At 40.3% G+C, this 18,865-nt stretch overlaps 1 protein-coding gene across 1 annotated transcript in view; it reads right to left on the bottom strand.

Annotated features, from left to right (window-relative positions):
* Positions 1 to 18,865, bottom strand: part of wdr27 (WD repeat domain 27) — a 388,848-nt gene that overhangs the window by 334,345 nt on the left and 35,638 nt on the right. Inside the window, exons 13-17 of the mRNA XM_059648854.1 lie at positions 16,678 to 16,753; positions 13,915 to 13,992; positions 13,213 to 13,319; positions 4,808 to 4,897; positions 751 to 872 (exon numbers count right to left, since the gene is read on the bottom strand). Coding sequence (XP_059504837.1) covers positions 751 to 872; positions 4,808 to 4,897; positions 13,213 to 13,319; positions 13,915 to 13,992; positions 16,678 to 16,753 — 473 coding nt within the window. The remainder of the gene's footprint in view (positions 1 to 750; positions 873 to 4,807; positions 4,898 to 13,212; positions 13,320 to 13,914; positions 13,993 to 16,677; positions 16,754 to 18,865) is intronic.

The following is an 18,865-nucleotide window of genomic DNA, read 5'->3' as shown; positions in this document are numbered from 1 at the left end:
TGTAGCATTTTCCATTTCTCAAAAAACAATCATCTTGGAGTGTCTCTGAGTGACAGCTACTTGTTAGTGCCAAATAAAAGGTCATTTCTTGGCTCATGCTCCATGCCAACTAGGAATCTAAACTGCCCAAAGCATGTTACAGCTTCAAGTCTTAAAATCTACAGATGATATAGGCTTTCATCCTCTTCTTCTGGGCTGGCTACAATCCAAAATGCAGCAGCAAGGAAAAAGGTACATTGCAGCAGACTAGCAACTCCCAGGTAGATGGTGCTGTAGACTGTAATGTCAAAGTGCTATCTTTCATGAAGACATAAGTCAGAATTAAAAGGTTTATGGAATTGGAATGGATTGCCTGAAAAGGCGGTAGAAGCAGATTCAACAGTAACTGTTGGAAGGGAATTAAGTATAGTCTTGAAAAGGAGAAATTAACAGGGTTATGGGTATAGCACAGGGAAGTGGAAATAACAGAACTGTTCTCTCAAAGAGTTGGCACAATGATGGGCCCCAGTAGCCTTGGTCTGCAATTTATGATTCTATAAGTCTATGTAACATCGCCATCTGCATTAAGAGATCAAACATGAAGGACATGATCAGAATAAAGCCAATGAGTGCTTTAATAGGATAGTAAAGCCTAAAAGGTAGGTTAACAAAAATATATGTAATGGAAATAGACACAAACGTAACTTGTTGCAGGCAAGAAGTGTGACACATCGAGATTTTAATATAGCTGTACCAGCAATTCATAGTTACCAGCTTCAGTGCAGGCGCTGATCCATGAACTGGCCAGATCCATAATGACCTGTCTTCTGATGCTGTCAAGAGCCATTTATCATTCTGAGTCCAACCAACACAATTCACTGCTCCATCATGACCTGAATGACAGCACAGGATAAAGTGTCGAACACTGTACATGAAAGTACTTGACTTTTAAAAACTATAAAATATACATATCAGAGAACATATTAGAGTGCTGTTCATTAACATTGTGTATTACAGAAAAGTTACTTCCTTCATTTGTCTTCCCTTACCATTGTCACTTTAAAAGATTACCGTTATAGAACCACTTTGAAAAAAACATCAGAAATGCCTACACCATATCAAGGTTATATCAATGCAGTACATGCCTGATTACTTAATTACTGAAGATGTGAGACGGTAATGTTTTTATCTGTTTGTTAGTCAGTTTGTAAACATTCTATCTCAAAAACTAATGGGTGATTTCAACAAAAATTGGTACACAAGGAGGGTATGGTCTAAGAAAGAACTGATTCATTTTTGACAAAAATACAGATCCAATTCCTGCATATTTTTAAAGGATCTGTTAAAACTGGGAAATAGGATGAGCTTTTTTAAAAATAATTTTCTGGTTTGTTTTATTTGGAATATTGCTGATAATTTTGTGTTGTGAATTGTCACGCCTGCCATGTTAGAATTTTGTTGCTTCAAAGCATCAATCAGGCAGGGAAGAGCCTCTAGGTGGAGTTGTAATTGTAATAATGTCAAGTTAACACAATGACGACAGTACGCACACTGCTGGGTCTTCACTTGTTTTACAATACAATTTTGTGAATTAACCTACATAGCAAAACCTTCTGTTTAATGAGATTAATGATTCTTTTGTAGAAAGAAAAATCAGAGAAGCATTCAAAATGTTTGCAGTTTCTGAAAGCTACTCTCACACCATTTAATTGGTAATTCACCAACTGCCTTGCAAACTTCTGATGAAATCACTTTTGAAATAGATAAGGAACATAAGCTAAGATTATACTGTTTTAAAGTATTTTTGTGGAAAGGCAAGTAACAATGCAAAACACAAACCTAACAACTGTGACATTATTAAGCATATCTGTACAAACTATAAGTGAAAATCCAAATACATGTCAAAGGATGAACCTTTACAAGATGGGGTTTATGAATACATTAAAACATCTTTATGCAAAGGGGTGGACGCTAGGAAGTTGTTTCCGTTAGGTGGGGAGACTAGGACCCATGGGCACAGCCTTAAAATTAGAGAGGGTAAATTTAAAACGGAAATGAGACGACATTTCTTCAGCCAGAGAGTGGTGGGCTTGTGGAATTCATTGCCGCAGAATGCAGTGGAGGCCGGGACATTGGATGCCTTCAAGGCAGAGATCGACAAATTCTTGATCTCAAAAGGAATCAAGGGCTACGGGGAGAGTGCAGGGAAGTGGTGTTGAAATGCCCATCAGCCATGATTTAAATGGCGGAGTGGACTTGATGGGCTGAATGGCCTTACTTCCACTCCTATGTCTTATAGTCTTAATGTGCGCAATTAACAAAGTTTGTTTCTTTTAATTTAAATACAGATGCAAGTGTTGTCGAGTTTCAATGCTGCCCTCTTATGTACAGATAATGGAACAATAAGATTAGAAATTTGAACTGCATTATTTGTTTTTAATGTCAATGAAATTTATTGACTTTGAGCAGTAGTCTGGAATAATTTGCCGACTCAACCACCATTCTTTTCCCTGAATCAACAACAGGATTGGCTGGCATCAACATACTTACTCATTAAGGCATTAAAAGGGAAATATTGGAGAATTGCAATGTTGTTATTTGTTTTTGCATGATGGTAGAGTTCATTCACATTCTGTGCCAATCTGAGAAGATGGTAGGTCTTCTCCTGGAATCACTACAGTCTTTGTGTAATAGACAATAGGCAATAAACAATAGGTGCAGGAGTAGGCCATTCAACCCTTCGAGCCTGCACTACCATTCATTATGATCACGGCTGATCATCCACAATCAGTATCCTGTTCCTGCCTTATCCCCATAACCCCTGATTCTTTAAGAGCTCTATCTATCTCTTTCTTGAAACTATCCAGAGACTTGGCCTCCACTGCCTTCTGGGGCAGAGCATTCCATATATCCACCACTCTCTGGGTGAAGAAGTTTCTCCTCAACTCTGTTCTAAATGGCCTACCTCTTATTTTTAAACTGTGTCCTCTGGTTCTGGGCTCCCCCATCAACGGAAACATACTTCCTGCCTCCAGATTGTCCAATCCCTTAATAATCTTATACGTCTCAATCAGATCCCCTCTCATCCTCCTAAACTCAAGTGTATACAAGCCCAGTCGCTCCAATCTTTCAACATATGATAGTCCCGCCATTCCGGGAATTGACCTCGTGAACCTACGCTGCACTCCCTCAATAGCGAGAATGTCCTTCCTCAAATTTGGAGACCAAAACTGCACACAATACTCCAGGTGTTGACAGTCTGCCCAAGGAAATTCTAGGGTTTTGATAAAGCAACAAGTCAGAATGATGTGCTGACTGGACAGAAACATTGGTGTCATCATGATATCGTTTTCTTCTGGGAAGAGGTACGTAGAATTAATTAAGATTCTGGGAAAATAGTTAATTGCTAACATGATTAAGGATAGGATTCTTGGCAGCGTGGAGGAACAGAGGGATCTTGGTGTGCAGATACATAGATCCCTTAAAATGGCCACCCAAGTGGACAGGGTTGTTAAGAAAGCATATGGTGTTTTGGCTTTCATTAACAGGGGGATTGAGTTTAAGAGTCGTGAGATCTTGTTGCAGCTCTATAAAACTTTGGTTAGACCGCACTTGGAATACTGCGTCCAGTTCTGGGCGCCCTATTGTAGGAAAGATGTGGATGCTTTGGAGAGGGTTCAGAGGAGGTTTACCAGGATGCTGCCTGGACTGGAGGGCTTATCTTATGAAGAGAGGTTGACTGAGCTCGGTCTCTTTTCATTGGAGAAAAGGAGGAGGAGAGGTGACCTAATTGAGGTATACGAGATAATGAGAGGCATGGATAGAGTTGATAGCCAGAGACTATTTCCCAGGGCAGAAATGGCTAGCACGAGGGGTCATAGTTTTAAGCTGGTTGGTGGAAAGTATAGAGGGGATGTCAGAGGCAGGTTCTTTAAGCAGAGAGTTGTGAGAGCATGGAATGCGTTGCCAGCAGCAGTTGTGGAAGCAAGGTCATTGGGGTCATTTAAGAGACTGCTGGACATGCATATGGTCACAGAAATTTGAGGGTGCATACATGAGGATCAATGGTCGGCACAACATTGTGGGCTGAAGGGCCTGTTCTGTGCTGTACTGTTCTATGTTCTATGTTCTATGTAAAAGTAGAGGGAACTAACAAACATATATCTCATGGTTGAAAATGTGTTTGGAGTTCAGAAAGGCATGATCAGGTGTGAAGTTTTCAATCTAGTAGCTTGGTTAAAAATTGCTAAAATATTAGTTAACTTGGGCAGACAATTTCAGGGAAATAAGTAGTCTTTTGTGATTGAAGTTAACACTCAATACCTTTACTTTGAAAGCATAATACAGATGTTCATCTGGAAATTAAGCTTGGGAATCTTGCTATGTATTTGGACCAACAGCCCATTATAGAATTTATAATTCATGGGTCCCCATATCCTTTCATGGCCTCTTTAACAGGAGCATTAACTTATCTGAAACAAATGGTTTAAGACTGATGGAAATAATGGAGAAAGGAATTCAGAGTAAACATGTAAATAATTGTACAATAAATTGAATAATTCATGAGGGTCTTGGTGATGACTTATTTAACTGGAGGAAAACTGATATTGCATTGAAATGAAATTTTAGGCTTCTCCTTGGTATTGACATGCTGGAGAAAGCCATTGCTCATAGAAAATCTTTGAAAAAAGTCAGCTAAAAAAGTTGCTAGTTGACAGCTACTACCAGGGTCCAAATGGTTTGTTTACATGTTTATTAGTAGAATAATTGACAGGAAAACTTATTCAAAACCTACTTTTGTAAGTTTTAATTTACTACGAGTTGTTACCTTTAAATACAGTCGGGCATCCAGTAAGTGATGAATTATAAACAAGCATGGATTTGTCAGCCAATCCAACAGCAAGCAGCTTCCCATCTCCTGAAAAATATCATAATATTGGAATGTGAGCAAATGCCTTAGCTATATCCTAGGTAAAGGTTATTATCATGTCCAACTAAGCATTTGAAATTTAGGTTCTTAAATTGATTTTCCTAGACAGACAAATATGGAGGTCACATACACACACAGCATCTACATGCATGTATCATGCCTATCCTCTTTCAGGTTTTTGTTCACCAAATTACTGTCTAGTTAATGAGTACGGTGTTCTACATTCTAGTTGTGCTCAATAATTCATGATTGAAAGCCAGCTTTAAAGACTATGCATTAAAAAGATCACGAAACAATATATTTAATTGTTCTCAGGATCCAAAATGATAAATTTGATTTTTCTCCACAGATGCTGCCAGACCCACTGAGGTTTTCCAGCAATTTCTATTTTTGTCTCTGATTCACAGAATCTGCGGTTCTTTCAGTTTTTAATATTTTTAATTCAGTTGAAACATGGCTCTTACTTCAGGCAAGCTAGTCCCCAGCCAGTAACCAAGTCCTCAATGATCTTGACAAGGATGGACATGAAAACAATACTGTACTAAATCCAGAATTAGAGAATACTGTTTAAAACTCAGGGGTCACTCTTTTAGGATAGAGATGAGGATTTTTTTTAGCTCAGAGGGTTATGTGACTTTGGAATTCTTTGTCTCAGAAAATAATGGAAGTGGGGTCAGTGAATATTTTCGAACAGACCTCCAACAAATCTACTGCCAGCCACCAGGCAACAAGTCTCAGATCACTCACAGTGCAACCAGGCCAAGACCAGCCACTGTACAATCAGACCAGGACCAGCCACTACACAACCAGGCCTGGACCAGCCACTGTGCAAGCAGGTCTGGACTAGCCATTCTGCAATCAGACCAGGACTAGCCACTCTGCAATCAGACCAGGACCAGCCACTGTGCAACCAAGCCAGGGCCAGCCACTGTGCAATCAGGCCAGGACCAATCATTGTGCAAACAGACCAGGACCAGCCACTGTGCAATCAGACCAGATCCAGCTGCTGTGCAACCAATCCAGGACTGGCACTCTGCAACCATTACAGGACTGGCCACTCTGCAACCATTACAGGACTGGCCACTCTGCAACTGGTACAGGACTGGCCATTGTGCAACCAGTCCAGGGCTAGCCACTGTGCACCCAATCCAAGACCAGGCACCTGCAACCAGTCCACAGTCAATCGGCAGCAGCCAATGACCAGCCATGACTTCCCAGGTGACATTCAACAACAAGATTCCAGCATCTGGCTTGCATTCAGCAGCAGCATGGTGAGAGGGTTCAGCTACCACAACTTTATATAGACATACTGTGGCTAGAATCAAGAATGAAAGAGACAGCAGCACTGACACAGTTGTCAATAATAGCAAGTTTCTTAGAGTTGGCAGAGAAACAGAAAAAAACTGCACAACATTTCCATTAACAGGTCCATTTTTTTTACAAAAGCCCATCATCAGCACCACCAACCTGCTTTTAATGTTTAAAGGTTCTGACAACCATATTTGCAGCTCTGTCAAACTGTTAAGAACATTAAGTGTGATGTTAGGGTACTGAGATGGTAAGTGTTAGTTGTTTAGGAGGAATAGGGTGCCAGTTACTGAAAAGAGGAGGTTAAATGAAAGAAAATCCCTGATATTCACTTTATAAGCAACAAGTAACAATTTATTTATCTAACCCTAACAGTGAAAAAATTAACATCACTACTAACAAACCAGATAATCACCCCAAATCCTAACTATTCCCTAACTGAACAAAATTCTAAGGGTGTGCTATTCCAGTAGAACAGAAGTTCCACTGATATAACATAAGTGGCAAGAAAAAATTAATTAAACTTAGTCTCTTAAAGTCCACACAGAATGTGTCTTCCAGAATGCACTACCTTCTCCACTGTCTTTCCAGTCACAAATGTCTTTCTTCTGCTGTTCTCATGTCATAAATGCCTTTCTTCTGCTGATCCTGCTGTCAGAGATGTTTTCTCTGTGAAGACTCTTAGTTAGAAGTGCTGTGGTACGTTTTATGGATATGATGGTGCTTTCTTAGAGAGTTTAGCAATTTCTTGTGAGAGCTAGGTGCTTATTTCTCAGATGGTGGTTCACTGTCGCATTGATTATTGAAAACACTCTCCTTATATACGTTGGATGATATATCAATTTTCTTAGATTAGCATTGGTCCAAGGTTGTCAAAACCATCAGATGGAAAGTCAATTGGCATTCAATCGCTCAGTACTTGGTTTAAATTACTTGGCTGATTCCAGCTAGTTGCCAAAACATCAAAACAAGTCTAACGTTTCCAATCACACAGCCAATTAGTACGTTTCAATTTTAGAACTGGCTGTACATCTTCAGCTACATGCAGACACTTTAATTTATGTATAAATCTTTAAGCTTACTTTATCTCTTAAAGGAACCACAGTCTCTAGGATCATAGAATCCCTACAGTGTGGAAACAGACCATCGGCCCAACAAGTCCACACCACCCCTCCAAAGGGCATCCCATCCAGACCCATTCCCTACCCTCTCCGTGTAACCCTGCATTTCCCATGTCTAATCCATCTAATTTACACAGCCCTGGACACTACGGGCAATTCAACATGGTCAATCCACCTAACCTGCACACCTTTGGACAGTGGGAGGAAACTGGAGCACCCGGAGGAAACCCATGCAGACACGGGGAGAATGTGCAAACTCCACACAGACAACTGCCCAAAGGTGGAATCGAATCAGGTCCCTGGCGATGTGAGGCAGCAGTGCTAACAACTGAGCCACCGTACCATAACAATAGAGTGTCACCTAGAGGGAGGGGTAGTGTCCCAAGGGTTGGATGCCTAAAGGTAAGGGGTCTTGTGCCAGGTGACTTGGGTGTTGGGTTCATAGAGCGCCAGATGAGTAGGGTACAAGCTTGGTAGAGGACAGTGAACAAAACAGCAAGTTGACAAGGTAAGTGATGCAGTGTTTAGAGCATGTCGGGGTGGTTGGGGAAAAAATTGGATTGGGTGGAGTCAAGGAGTTAGTCGTGTCCAGCAGGGGAGGCAGTTACGTTAGGTTATGAATGCTAGCAGGGAAAGTTGGGATGCAGAGATGGGGGGTGGGGAGAAAATGACATGGGATCAGGTGAAGCATTGGGATCATAAGGTGGGGCTGTGGATCTGGGGATGGTTGAGGGGGTTGGGGTGTTTGGCTCCATGGAGGTGGAAGGGAGTTATAAAAGGACTAGGGTAAGTGAAATTGGAAATATATGGCATAAGTGTAACTTTATTTTCATAATTACAGTATGCAAGCACCTAAGTTTGCTTGTTTCTGACACTGAGTCTTCCATTCCTAACATCGAGACTCCTTGATAAGCTCAAAGCTAGGCACACACTCGAAATGTTCATTCTTTGGAATGGCAAGAAATGTGGGACAGAAAGTCTTAAAATCCCTTGCATATTTGGAAGAGCTATGACTTTCCTGTGTAACCATTTTACTTTATTTCATCAGAACCATCCAAAGTCTCCGATTTAAATGCAGACTTTTGAAGGGCTCTAGGTGTATTAGAATTGCCCAGTAAAAAATTCAATTTCCCATGGAATTTCCTCAGAGTATCAATGGGGATTGTGCAAGGTTCCCATACACAACTCCTATCTAAGCTGGCATAACAACTGTCTAGCCAGTGGAAAATCTGGGCAAAAATTTTTTTATCTCTCCATCCATGCTGCCTAAACTGCTAAGCATTTCCATCCTTGAACTATTCGTATTACTGTCCCCATTTTGCACTACAGTTATACCTAACAGAGCTGTAAGACTGGAACTAATATACTGGAAAGAAAAGTTGCTTAAAATGCTGGCCAGGCCCATACTGCATTGTTGTTGTCTATTGTTTTCTGAGACAAGTGGAGATATATTTGCCTGCTTTCAAGCAGAAGCCGAACTCTTCCTATCAATATCCAAATGCACGTTGCATTTGCAATACTATCAAAATCTTGGGAGATTTTTGTCCCCATCTGAAGTTAAACTGAAGGTGGCATTAAGCAGAGGCAATAATAGATTACCTCTTCAAGGTCGCCTTGGCAAAATGCAAGGTCCAGTAATTAATTTACTATTTACCTGCCATTTTGGCATTGAATAAAGCAGCATATCACGTGAAACTGAGCTGGACCATGCAATTCAGACAAGTAAATACCTGAAAGGAAAGGAAATGCTTTGTGTTTCAGCTATTTCCTCCTCAAGAAGTACCACAAAAAATAACTTCTGCATCCCTTCTCTGCACATTACTTCTGTTTATTTATTTTGGTCAAAAATCTGTCAGCTCTAAATATTCATGTTGAAATAAAGAAAATGAAGCAGAATATTTTCCATTCAGAATGACATCAGCACACACAGAATGACCCAATATTTTGGATATGTCACAGGAAACACATTGATTCTGTCAGACTGACTAAAATCAATCAGTAATACACACCAAACCCCCACCCTCCTCTTTTCCCCCACACCTCATTCATTTGGCAGGAACATATCACAATAAAATATTAGCACAATTTTCCACTGCAGTTTGCTGCATATTTTAGCGACAAGGAATTAGCAAAATGTAAATTACTGCACATAATAATTACTTATAACTTTATGCCATAGCCTTGTTCTTAACAGGATTTCACTAAGTATGTTTTCATTGCTCTACATTCCATTTTAGTATTCGACGATATCACTGTTTCTTTACAATGCTGACCTTTAAGCAAGATCTCATTTACGTCCTAGAAATTGTCTTGGAAATTAAAAACTTTTGAATTTTAAACTTTGGCATTTTGCAGAAAGAATGATCTGTTTGTGACCTGATTTATGTTTCACAGTTTATTGAGAATCACTAAAGATTTCAGTTCTGAATGCCCGAAGTTTGGAGCACACTGCACATGGGGAGATCTTATGTGTCTAAATGACAAGCAACACTCTTTCATGAAATGGACTGTTGATGCATTATAGATTGAGAACCTACATGAAATTTTTGCAATTTTGAAATTGGATAGTTTTAAAAACATTTTTAAGAATGTGCATGAAGAGATAAAAACATTTCTGTTTTAAATAAAAGTAGGAGATGATTAACCCTAAGTACTCAGTCAAAATATCATATGGTTGTTCCCTCTTTCTCTGAGATAGTTGTTCTCCAATTATAAAATGAACACTATAACTAAACTAGCTCCTCCAAATATGCAAGGGATTTTAAGACTTTCTGTCCCACATTTCTTGCCATTCCAAAGAATGAACATTTCGAGTGTGTGCCTAGCTTTGAGCTTATCAAGGAGTCTCGATGTTAGGAATGGAAGACTCAGTGTCAGAAACAAGCAAACTTAGGTGCTTGCATACGTAGCCACTTGCTGAGTGAAATGCTAACTCTACTCTGGTCTAAAATTATGTCTCAATTCCAAATTGAGATCAAAGAAACCTACTGTAACAAAGCAAGAGTATTTCCATTTCCCACATTTAGTCAACTAGCTATGTTTAGGAGAAGGTGATGATGTAGTAGTACTGTCTTGGATAGTAAGCCACTAGTAATACCAAATTGCAGGCAATCTTTTGGGGACACGGGTTCAAATTCCACTGTGGCAAAAGGTTACATTTGAATTCAATAATAATCAGAAATTCAAAGGTAATGGTCACCAATTGTTACAAAAATTGTTTATTAATGAATGTCCTTTAGGGAAGGAAAGTCTGCCATCCTTACCTGGTCTGGCCTGCATTTGACACCAGGCCCACATCCATGTTGTTGACTCTTAACTGCCCTCTGAAATGGCCTAGCAAGGCACTTAGTTGTATTAATACAACAAAGTCTCAAAGAAAGAATGAAACCAGATATCCTGGCATCAGCTAAGGCACCGGAAATGACACGAGTAAAGTCAACCCTGTCAATTTTGCTAAGTCCTCCTCACTAACATCTTAGGGCTACTGCCAAAACTGGGAGACCTATCTGACAAACTAGCTAAGCAAAAGCCTGACAGAATCATGCTCATGGAAGTATATTACAGACAATATCTCAGACAAAAGAATTACTATCCCTCATTATGTACTGTCCCACCAGCAGGATGGATACAGAGGTGGGAATACAGTGGTATACAGATGGGAGGGAATTTTTTGGACAGTCATCAACATTGACTGTGGATTATAGCCTCCTCCAGAGGGCCCCAACATTGCAGATGACATTCTTCAACGCATTTGATTCACAGCATATAATTTCACAAAATAGTCAAGCGTACTGTATATACTGCAAAGACAATGGGCCTGGACAACACACCAGCAATAATACTGAAGATATGCTTCAGAACTTTTCCCACCCCAGCCAAGATTTACAATACAGCTACAACACTGACAACTACCTGACAATGTGGAAAGTTGCTGAAGTATGTCCTGCACACAAAAAAGCAAAACAAATCTAACCGAGCTAATTACTGCCTCATCAATTGAGTCCGTCTTTAGTAAAGTGATGAACAGTACTATCAAGCAGCATCCACTTAGCAATAACTTATTTGCTGGCACTCAGTTTGGATTCCACAAGGTCGCTCAGTTCTTAATCTCAATACAATCTTGGTTCAAATATAGAGATGAATTTCAGAGGTGAGGTGAGACTGACTGCCCTGAACATCAAGGCCACATTTGATCTAGTGTTGCATCAAGGAACCTTAGCAAAACAAGTGTCAATGGGAATCAGGGGGAAAATACTCACTGGTTGAGTCATACCTGGCACTAAGGAATATGATTGTGGTTCCTGGAGTTCAGCTCCAGGGCATCTCTGCTGGAATTCCTAGGTCCAAACATCTTCAGCTGCTTCATTGATGATCTTCCCTTCAGCATGAGATCAGAGTAGGGATAGTCACTGATGATTCTACAACGTTCAACGCCACTCACAGCTCCTCAGATACTGAAGCAGTCCACAGCCAAAAGTAGCAAGATCTGAACAATATCCAAGTTTGAGCTAACAACTGGCAAGCAATGTTTACAACTCATAAGTGCCGGGCAATGACCATCTCAAGCAGGATAAAATCTAACCATCACTCGTTGACATTCAACTGTATTACCAGCACTAAATACACTACTATCAATGTCCTCGGAGTTATCATTGACCAGAATCCGAGCTGAACTAACCACATAAATAATGTAGCTACAACAGCAGGTCAGAGTCAAGAAATACTGCAGCGAGTAACTCATCTCTCAACTTCCCAAAATCTGTCCACCATCTACAAAGCACAACTCAGGATTTTGATGGAATACTCTGCACTTGCCTGGATGAGCATAGCTCCAGCAATATTTGCTACCAAGCTTGGTTGACACCAAATCCACGTAGATTCATTCCTCCAAGCACCATTTCTCAGTAGCAACTGCATGCATTGCCAAAATTCACCAAGATACCTTAGACAGCACCTTGCATACCGATGCCTAGTACCATCGAGAATAGACCCAAACAGGAATTAATTCTCGTGTGTATTTTTACAAAAGAAAATGAAAAGTTTTATAAGTCACTATACCAAGCGCCTGTATCAGTGACTGGAATCGTAGATAAGAAGAAACAAAAATAATTAAGACAGAGTTCATCTCAGATCAATCTCATTTTGGGGCAAGTCAATTAAGCCGTCAAATGCTGGAATACTCATGAGCTGCCACCAAAGAAGATCTCCACACCAGGACAAGACTGCCAAACCAAGACCGGCCCTCTGGGCTGAAGCTGCCATAACAGGAGACCGCCATCCCAGGCCAAGACCATAGTGCTGGGCTGAAAGCATCCACTTCGCTGGGTGCGGGCAAGGAGAAGAAACTTAAAAACATGAGATAATAAATAGAAAAATTAAGAAAAATCAGAGAAAGAAAAAAAGTAAAAAGCGGACAGCATAGTCAGGCTCCAGGCTCTTTGGCTGAGGAGCCCACAAGTTGGGCTGCTATACCCCCGCCGTTTCTTAGATGGGCAAGGGCAGCAGATACTTCAGAACAGCATCACCTTCAAGTTCCCCTACAAGCCACTCACCATCCTAACTTGGAAATATATCGTCATTCCTTCAGTGTTGCTCAGTCGAAGTCATGGAACTCCCTCCCTAGCAACATCCTGGGTCTATTTACACTGAATGGCTTTCAGGGGGTCTAGAAGGCAGCTCACCACCACCTTCTCAAGGGCAATTAAGGATGGGCAATAAATGCTAGCCCAGCCAGCAAAGCCCAATTCCCATGAATGAAAAAAAATAGCAGTTTTGTGTTGACAACCACACCTCCACTTGTCAAACCTTAAGTGTCAAACCTTTTGATTTATAGCCTCTAGAAAACATTCTATTTGTTCTTCATTCATGTAATACCTGAATACTGAATGCAGCATACAGGTGTTGGTTGGTTTGAAACAGCAATTCTTGTATGAAGTCTGCTTGGTGCCAGACTGTTCAGCGGGTATTCTTTGCTAACTCCCCTATGGAAAATCAAAGCATTAAGATTTAGCAACAAGAATTCAATTAGAAATACAGGAACAGTTTAGAACGTTAAACATGCACTAGACCTTACTGATGATAAACACCACTTCTCCCCTTGATTAATGGGAAAGTGTGGGGTGAAATTAGGCATGGCTAAACAACAAAACATCTAGCAGTAAACTTGTACAAGATTGAATATTGGACATGACAGAACATTCAGCAAAACTAATTCCACTTACGCTGCATTATTGCTGGTTTTCACCCCAATGTATTGTATCAAAAAAGCATACAGCATCGCTGTACATTTGAGATGAAACATTGCTGATTACTTGTCAGCAAAATTTCTTAAATTGTGAAAGTATCGTTTGTTAATGATACAGTAAGTAATAAAGAGCCTGATTCAATAATATTTAACATCTTGTCAGTTTACATACCAAATTCAAATGCATATATGCATATCATGCTTGATTTGCATGTACTTGGATGATGAAAATTAAGCAGCAAGAGATCTATTTTTCACAATTGCACAATAGCTACAATCATTTTACAATCAGAATTTTGGGATTAAGACTTGATTGCAAATTGTTTTCTTACTTCAGACTGCAAGTTTTTTCCTTCATCACTGAGCTGACAGATTTTGGGGGATTTACTTTTGGTGTGAACATGTTCACCCTGCAACAAAATCATTAGTATTGCTGTATTAGTAGCAAATAATAAATATTAGAATGAATGAATGAACATATAAAAGTATAAAAATTGGACTTCTGAACTCATTATAAACATAAGAACATAAGAACCAGGAGCAGGAGTAGGCCATCTGGCCCCTCGAGCTTGCCCTGTCATTTAATCAGATCATGGCTGATCTTTTTGAGCCTCAGCTCCACTTACCTGCCCACTCACCATAACCCTTAATTCCTTTACTGTTCAAAAATTTATCTAGCCTTGCCTTAATAACATTCAGTGAGGTAGCTTCAACCACTCCACTGGGCAAGGAATTCCACAGATTCACAACCCTTTGGGTGAAGAAGTTCCTCCTGACCTCAGTCCTACATCTGCTTCCCTTTATTTTGAGGTGATGCCCTCTACTCCTAGTTTCACCTGCTAGCGGAAACAACCTCCCTGCCTCCACCTTATTTATTCCCTTCATAATCTTATATGTTTCTATTAGATCTCTCCTCATTCTTCTGCATTCCAATGAGTATAATCCCAGCCTGCTCAGTCTCGCCTCATAATCCAACCCTCTCAACTCTGGAATCAACCGAGTGAATCTCCTCTGCACCCCCTCCAGTGCTAGTATATCTCTTCTCAAGTAAGGAGACCAAAACTGCATACAGTACTCCAGGTGTGGCCTCACCAGGACCCTTTACAGCTGCAGCATAACCTCCCTGTTTTTAAACTCCATCCCTCAAGCAATGGCAGACAAAATTCCATCTGCCTTTTTAATTACCTGCTGCACCTGCAATCCTACTTTTAGCGATTCATGCACGAGAACACCCAAGTCCCTCTGCATGGCAGCGTGCTGCAATTTTTTTACCATTTAAAACATTTTCCTGTTATTCCTACCAAAATGGATGACCTCACACTTATCAACATTGTATTCCGTCTGCCAGACCTTTGCCCACTCACTTAGACTATCTATATCCCCCTGCAGACTTTCAGTGTCTTCTGCATACTTTGCTCTACCACTCACCTTAGTGTCATCTGCAAATACTGACACACCACACTTAAGTCTCCAACTCCATTATTCAGCAACTGAATTAAATAATCCCAACAGTGCAGAAAGAGGTCAATCAGCCCATCGGGTGTGCACCAGCCCTCCAAACAGTATTCCACGCAGACCCACTCCCAAGCCTGCAACACCCCACTTACCATGGCTATTCCACCTATCCTGTACATCTCTGGACGCTACAGGGCAATTTAGCACGGCCAATCCACATAACCTGCACATGTTTGGACTGTGTGAGGAAATTGAAGCACCCAGCAGAAACCCACACATACATGGGGAGAACTTACAAACTCCACACACACATTCACCCAAGACTGTGAACTGAACCCAAATCTCTGATGCTGTGAGGCAACACTGCTAACCACTGTGTCACAGTGGCACCTGGAACTGATCTGGAAGGAATGCACTCTTTAGACAGATTGTCATCTGGCAAAAGTTGAAGCATGTAAACAGCAGTGATAACTGGAATTAAAGCTGTTCTCTCAACTATTTGGAGCTGAAATCCCATAGCTCTGGTTATGTGCTCCTGCCATGTCTACAACAGGAATGGCAGAGAAGACTAAAGATAGATTGTCTTGTGGATTAATCAGTTCACATCTTGCCTCGGAGTTTCTTGGATGCTTGTTTGGAGGTTGAGCCTGTATCCAACATAAACAACACCACTGATGCAGCAAAAAAGCCCAGGAAGGAATATACAACCTCAAGTGTTCTCACAATGTTGTCCTTATACGGACCTTTGGGAGTTCATCAGCCAGTATGCTCAGAAGCAAGAGACAGCCGAAATGGGGTGTCATCTAGGTCCAAGCCTCACATGGGGCATGAAGAGTAGATCAGCAAAATGTCTGCAAGCATGTGAGCCAGAATACACCAGAAACAAACATCTGAGGTGCTAAAAAGTAATACTATAAATGTCTAAAGTCAGGGTAAATTATTTTGGGGCACATGAACCTTTTTCCTTCAACTATCTAAAGAGGAACGTCAGACAGATTTTTGTTAAAGCTAGGATGTTGATACAATCACACAGAATAATTTCATGGATGACAACCATCCTGTTGACAAAGAAGTGAGCATCTTGGAGGAAGATGTGCAGAGGGATGATGACAGCTGATCAGAGAATCACTATCGTTACAACATCGAATTCCAACAATGTCTTTGAGCAATTTTTCGCTGGATAGCCAAACCATCCCCTCTCCTCTAACCCTTGTCACTTCCAGGATCTTCAACTATAAGATGAATTTAATAATGTATATAATCAAGTTTATTGTTATGTACCATAGTAGCAAAATGCGTGAAGATAATGGTATGTTCCAGGGTTAAGCTTGTTGAAATGAGGGAAAGCAATATTTGAATTCTAAACATTGGCAGGAGTATCAATTACATATACAATGATGGGTTATCAAAATAAAATTATAAAACCTTCAGTTAACACTCCACACTTTAATAGATGATACAGCATAGCTATAACCATTCTCTAGCTGGTCTTAGGTGGAATCTTCCGTATGTAATCTAGGCTCAGGATTAGCATACCCTACCAGAACAGAGTGGTCTTCAGCATAACCAAAGTTTACATGCAATACACAACAGTGAAAAAGCTCAGCTAAGTTGCTTCATTGGTAGGCAGTGACTTTTACCTTGGTGCTGCAGTGTAGCCAGAAGACTTCACTTTGGTATGAAACACAACCGGCTTGTCTTTTATACTGCTGGCACCTAGTTCCAGGATTTCAAAATGGAAATGATGTATTATATTCTGCAAAAGTATTAAGTCCCGACTGTCTTTTGCATTAATAATATTGAAGAAACATCATCATTCACAATAAACATAAATGAAGAAAAAAGCTGCTATATCTGTGTTATCATCACCTAACAAGTAGCCATTTATAATATCTGGTGAGGCAGATACGTAAAACATTAAATGGTAACAAAATAAAGACTAGGCTGTGTTAAATAAACAACATTCTGATAAAGTGTACTGTGGAGTCCTGTCTCTTTAGGACTTTTTTGTTAAATTAACCTGTTCAGGCATGTTTTTACACACCTCCAGAGCAGGTAACACCTGAACTTGGGCCTCTTGGTCGAGAAGTAGAGGCACTACCACTGTGCCACAAGAGCCCTTATGAACACTTCACAAATTTGCAAGCCATCCTATTTAGGATTTAATTTGTTCAGATTTTACAGCTTCAAGATAGTACAGTAACAGTACTGAATTTCCAGAAATTTATTACCCTATAATGCAATAATGCATTAATAACATTGGGGAGCATTTGTGTTATGGTGTTGAGTTATAGTATTATAATTGCATTATAATGTTGACCTACAGTATTATAATACTGCAATATTGTTAAAATTCCACAGTGGTAGTCCAGCTACATGTTAATGTTTTAAAATTTGTGTTGCAGTGCATTAATATATAAGATAAGGATCTTTGTGATCTTACTGACACATGTAAGATCCAGTTGTGGAGGGAAGGGTGAATTTGATAATGTGGATACTGCAACAATTAAAACTTTAATCTAGTCCCATTTGCCAGCATTTGGCTCATTTCCCTCCAGAACCTTCCTATTCATGTACCCATCCAGATGCCTTTTAAATGTTGTAATTGTACCAGACTTCATCACTTCCTCTGGTAACTTAATCCACACACACACACACAACCCTCTGTGTGAAAAATGTTGCCCCTTAAGTCACTTTTACAACTTTCCCCTCTCACCTTAAATCTATGCCCTCTAGTTTTGGACTCCCCTACTCTGGGTAAAAGACCTTGGCTAGTCAGCCTATACATGCCCCTCATGATTTCATAAACCTCTTTAAGGTCACTTTTTAGTCTCCGATGCTCCAGGGAAAATAGCCCAATAGCTCAAACCTTCCAACCCTGACAACATTCTTGTAAATCTTTTCTGCACGCTTTCAAGGTTAACAATATCTTTGCTAAATCAGGGAGACCAGAACTGCACACACTATTCCAAAAGAGGTATAACCAATGTTCTGAACAGCAACAACATGACATCCCATCTCTTATATTCAATGCAATGACCAATAAAGGCATGTATACCAAACACTTTCTTCACGACATAAAAACCAAAAGAACTGCAGATGCTATAAATCAGGAACAGAAAAAAAAACAGAAGTTCCTGGAAAAGCTCAGCAGGTCTGAGAGCAACTGTGAAGAAAAAGTCAGTTAACATTTCAGATCTAGTGACCCTTCCTGAGGACCTGAAACGTTAACTCTAATTTTCTCTTAACAGATGCTGCCAGACCTGCTGAGCTTTTCCAACAGCTTCTGTTTTTGTTTTCGTTACTTTCTTCACTACCCTATCTACCTGTAACTCCACCTTCATGCAACAGTCTCCAGTACCCTACCATTAAGTCTGTAAGTCCTGTCCTGATTTGCCTTTCCAAAATGCAACACCTCACCTTTATCTGAATTAAACTCCCTCTGCCACTTCATAGCCCATCTGAGCAAGATCCTGTTGTACAATGACATAACCTTCTTCACTGCCCATTACACCAGCAATTTTGGTGTCATCTGCAAAATTACTAACTAGTCCTCCTATATTCACATCCAAACTATTTAAATAAATGACAAAAGGCAGTAAATCAAGCACGATCCTTGCAGCGTACCATTTGTCACAGGCCTCCAGTCCGAAAAACAAGCCTCGACCACCACGCTATATCTCCTACCTTCAAGACAATTCTGTATCCAAATGGCTAGCTCTCCCTGGATTCCACGTGATCTAACCTTGTTAACCAGTCTACTATGCGGAACTTTGTTGAATGCCTTGCTGAAGTCCAAATGAACGAAGTCCACCGCTCCGTCTTCAA

Source organism: Stegostoma tigrinum, chromosome 9 (assembly GCF_030684315.1).
Source record: "Stegostoma tigrinum isolate sSteTig4 chromosome 9, sSteTig4.hap1, whole genome shotgun sequence".
Classification (NCBI taxonomy): Eukaryota; Metazoa; Chordata; class Chondrichthyes; order Orectolobiformes; family Stegostomatidae; genus Stegostoma; species Stegostoma tigrinum.
This window is presented reverse-complemented; position numbering and strand designations above follow the sequence as displayed.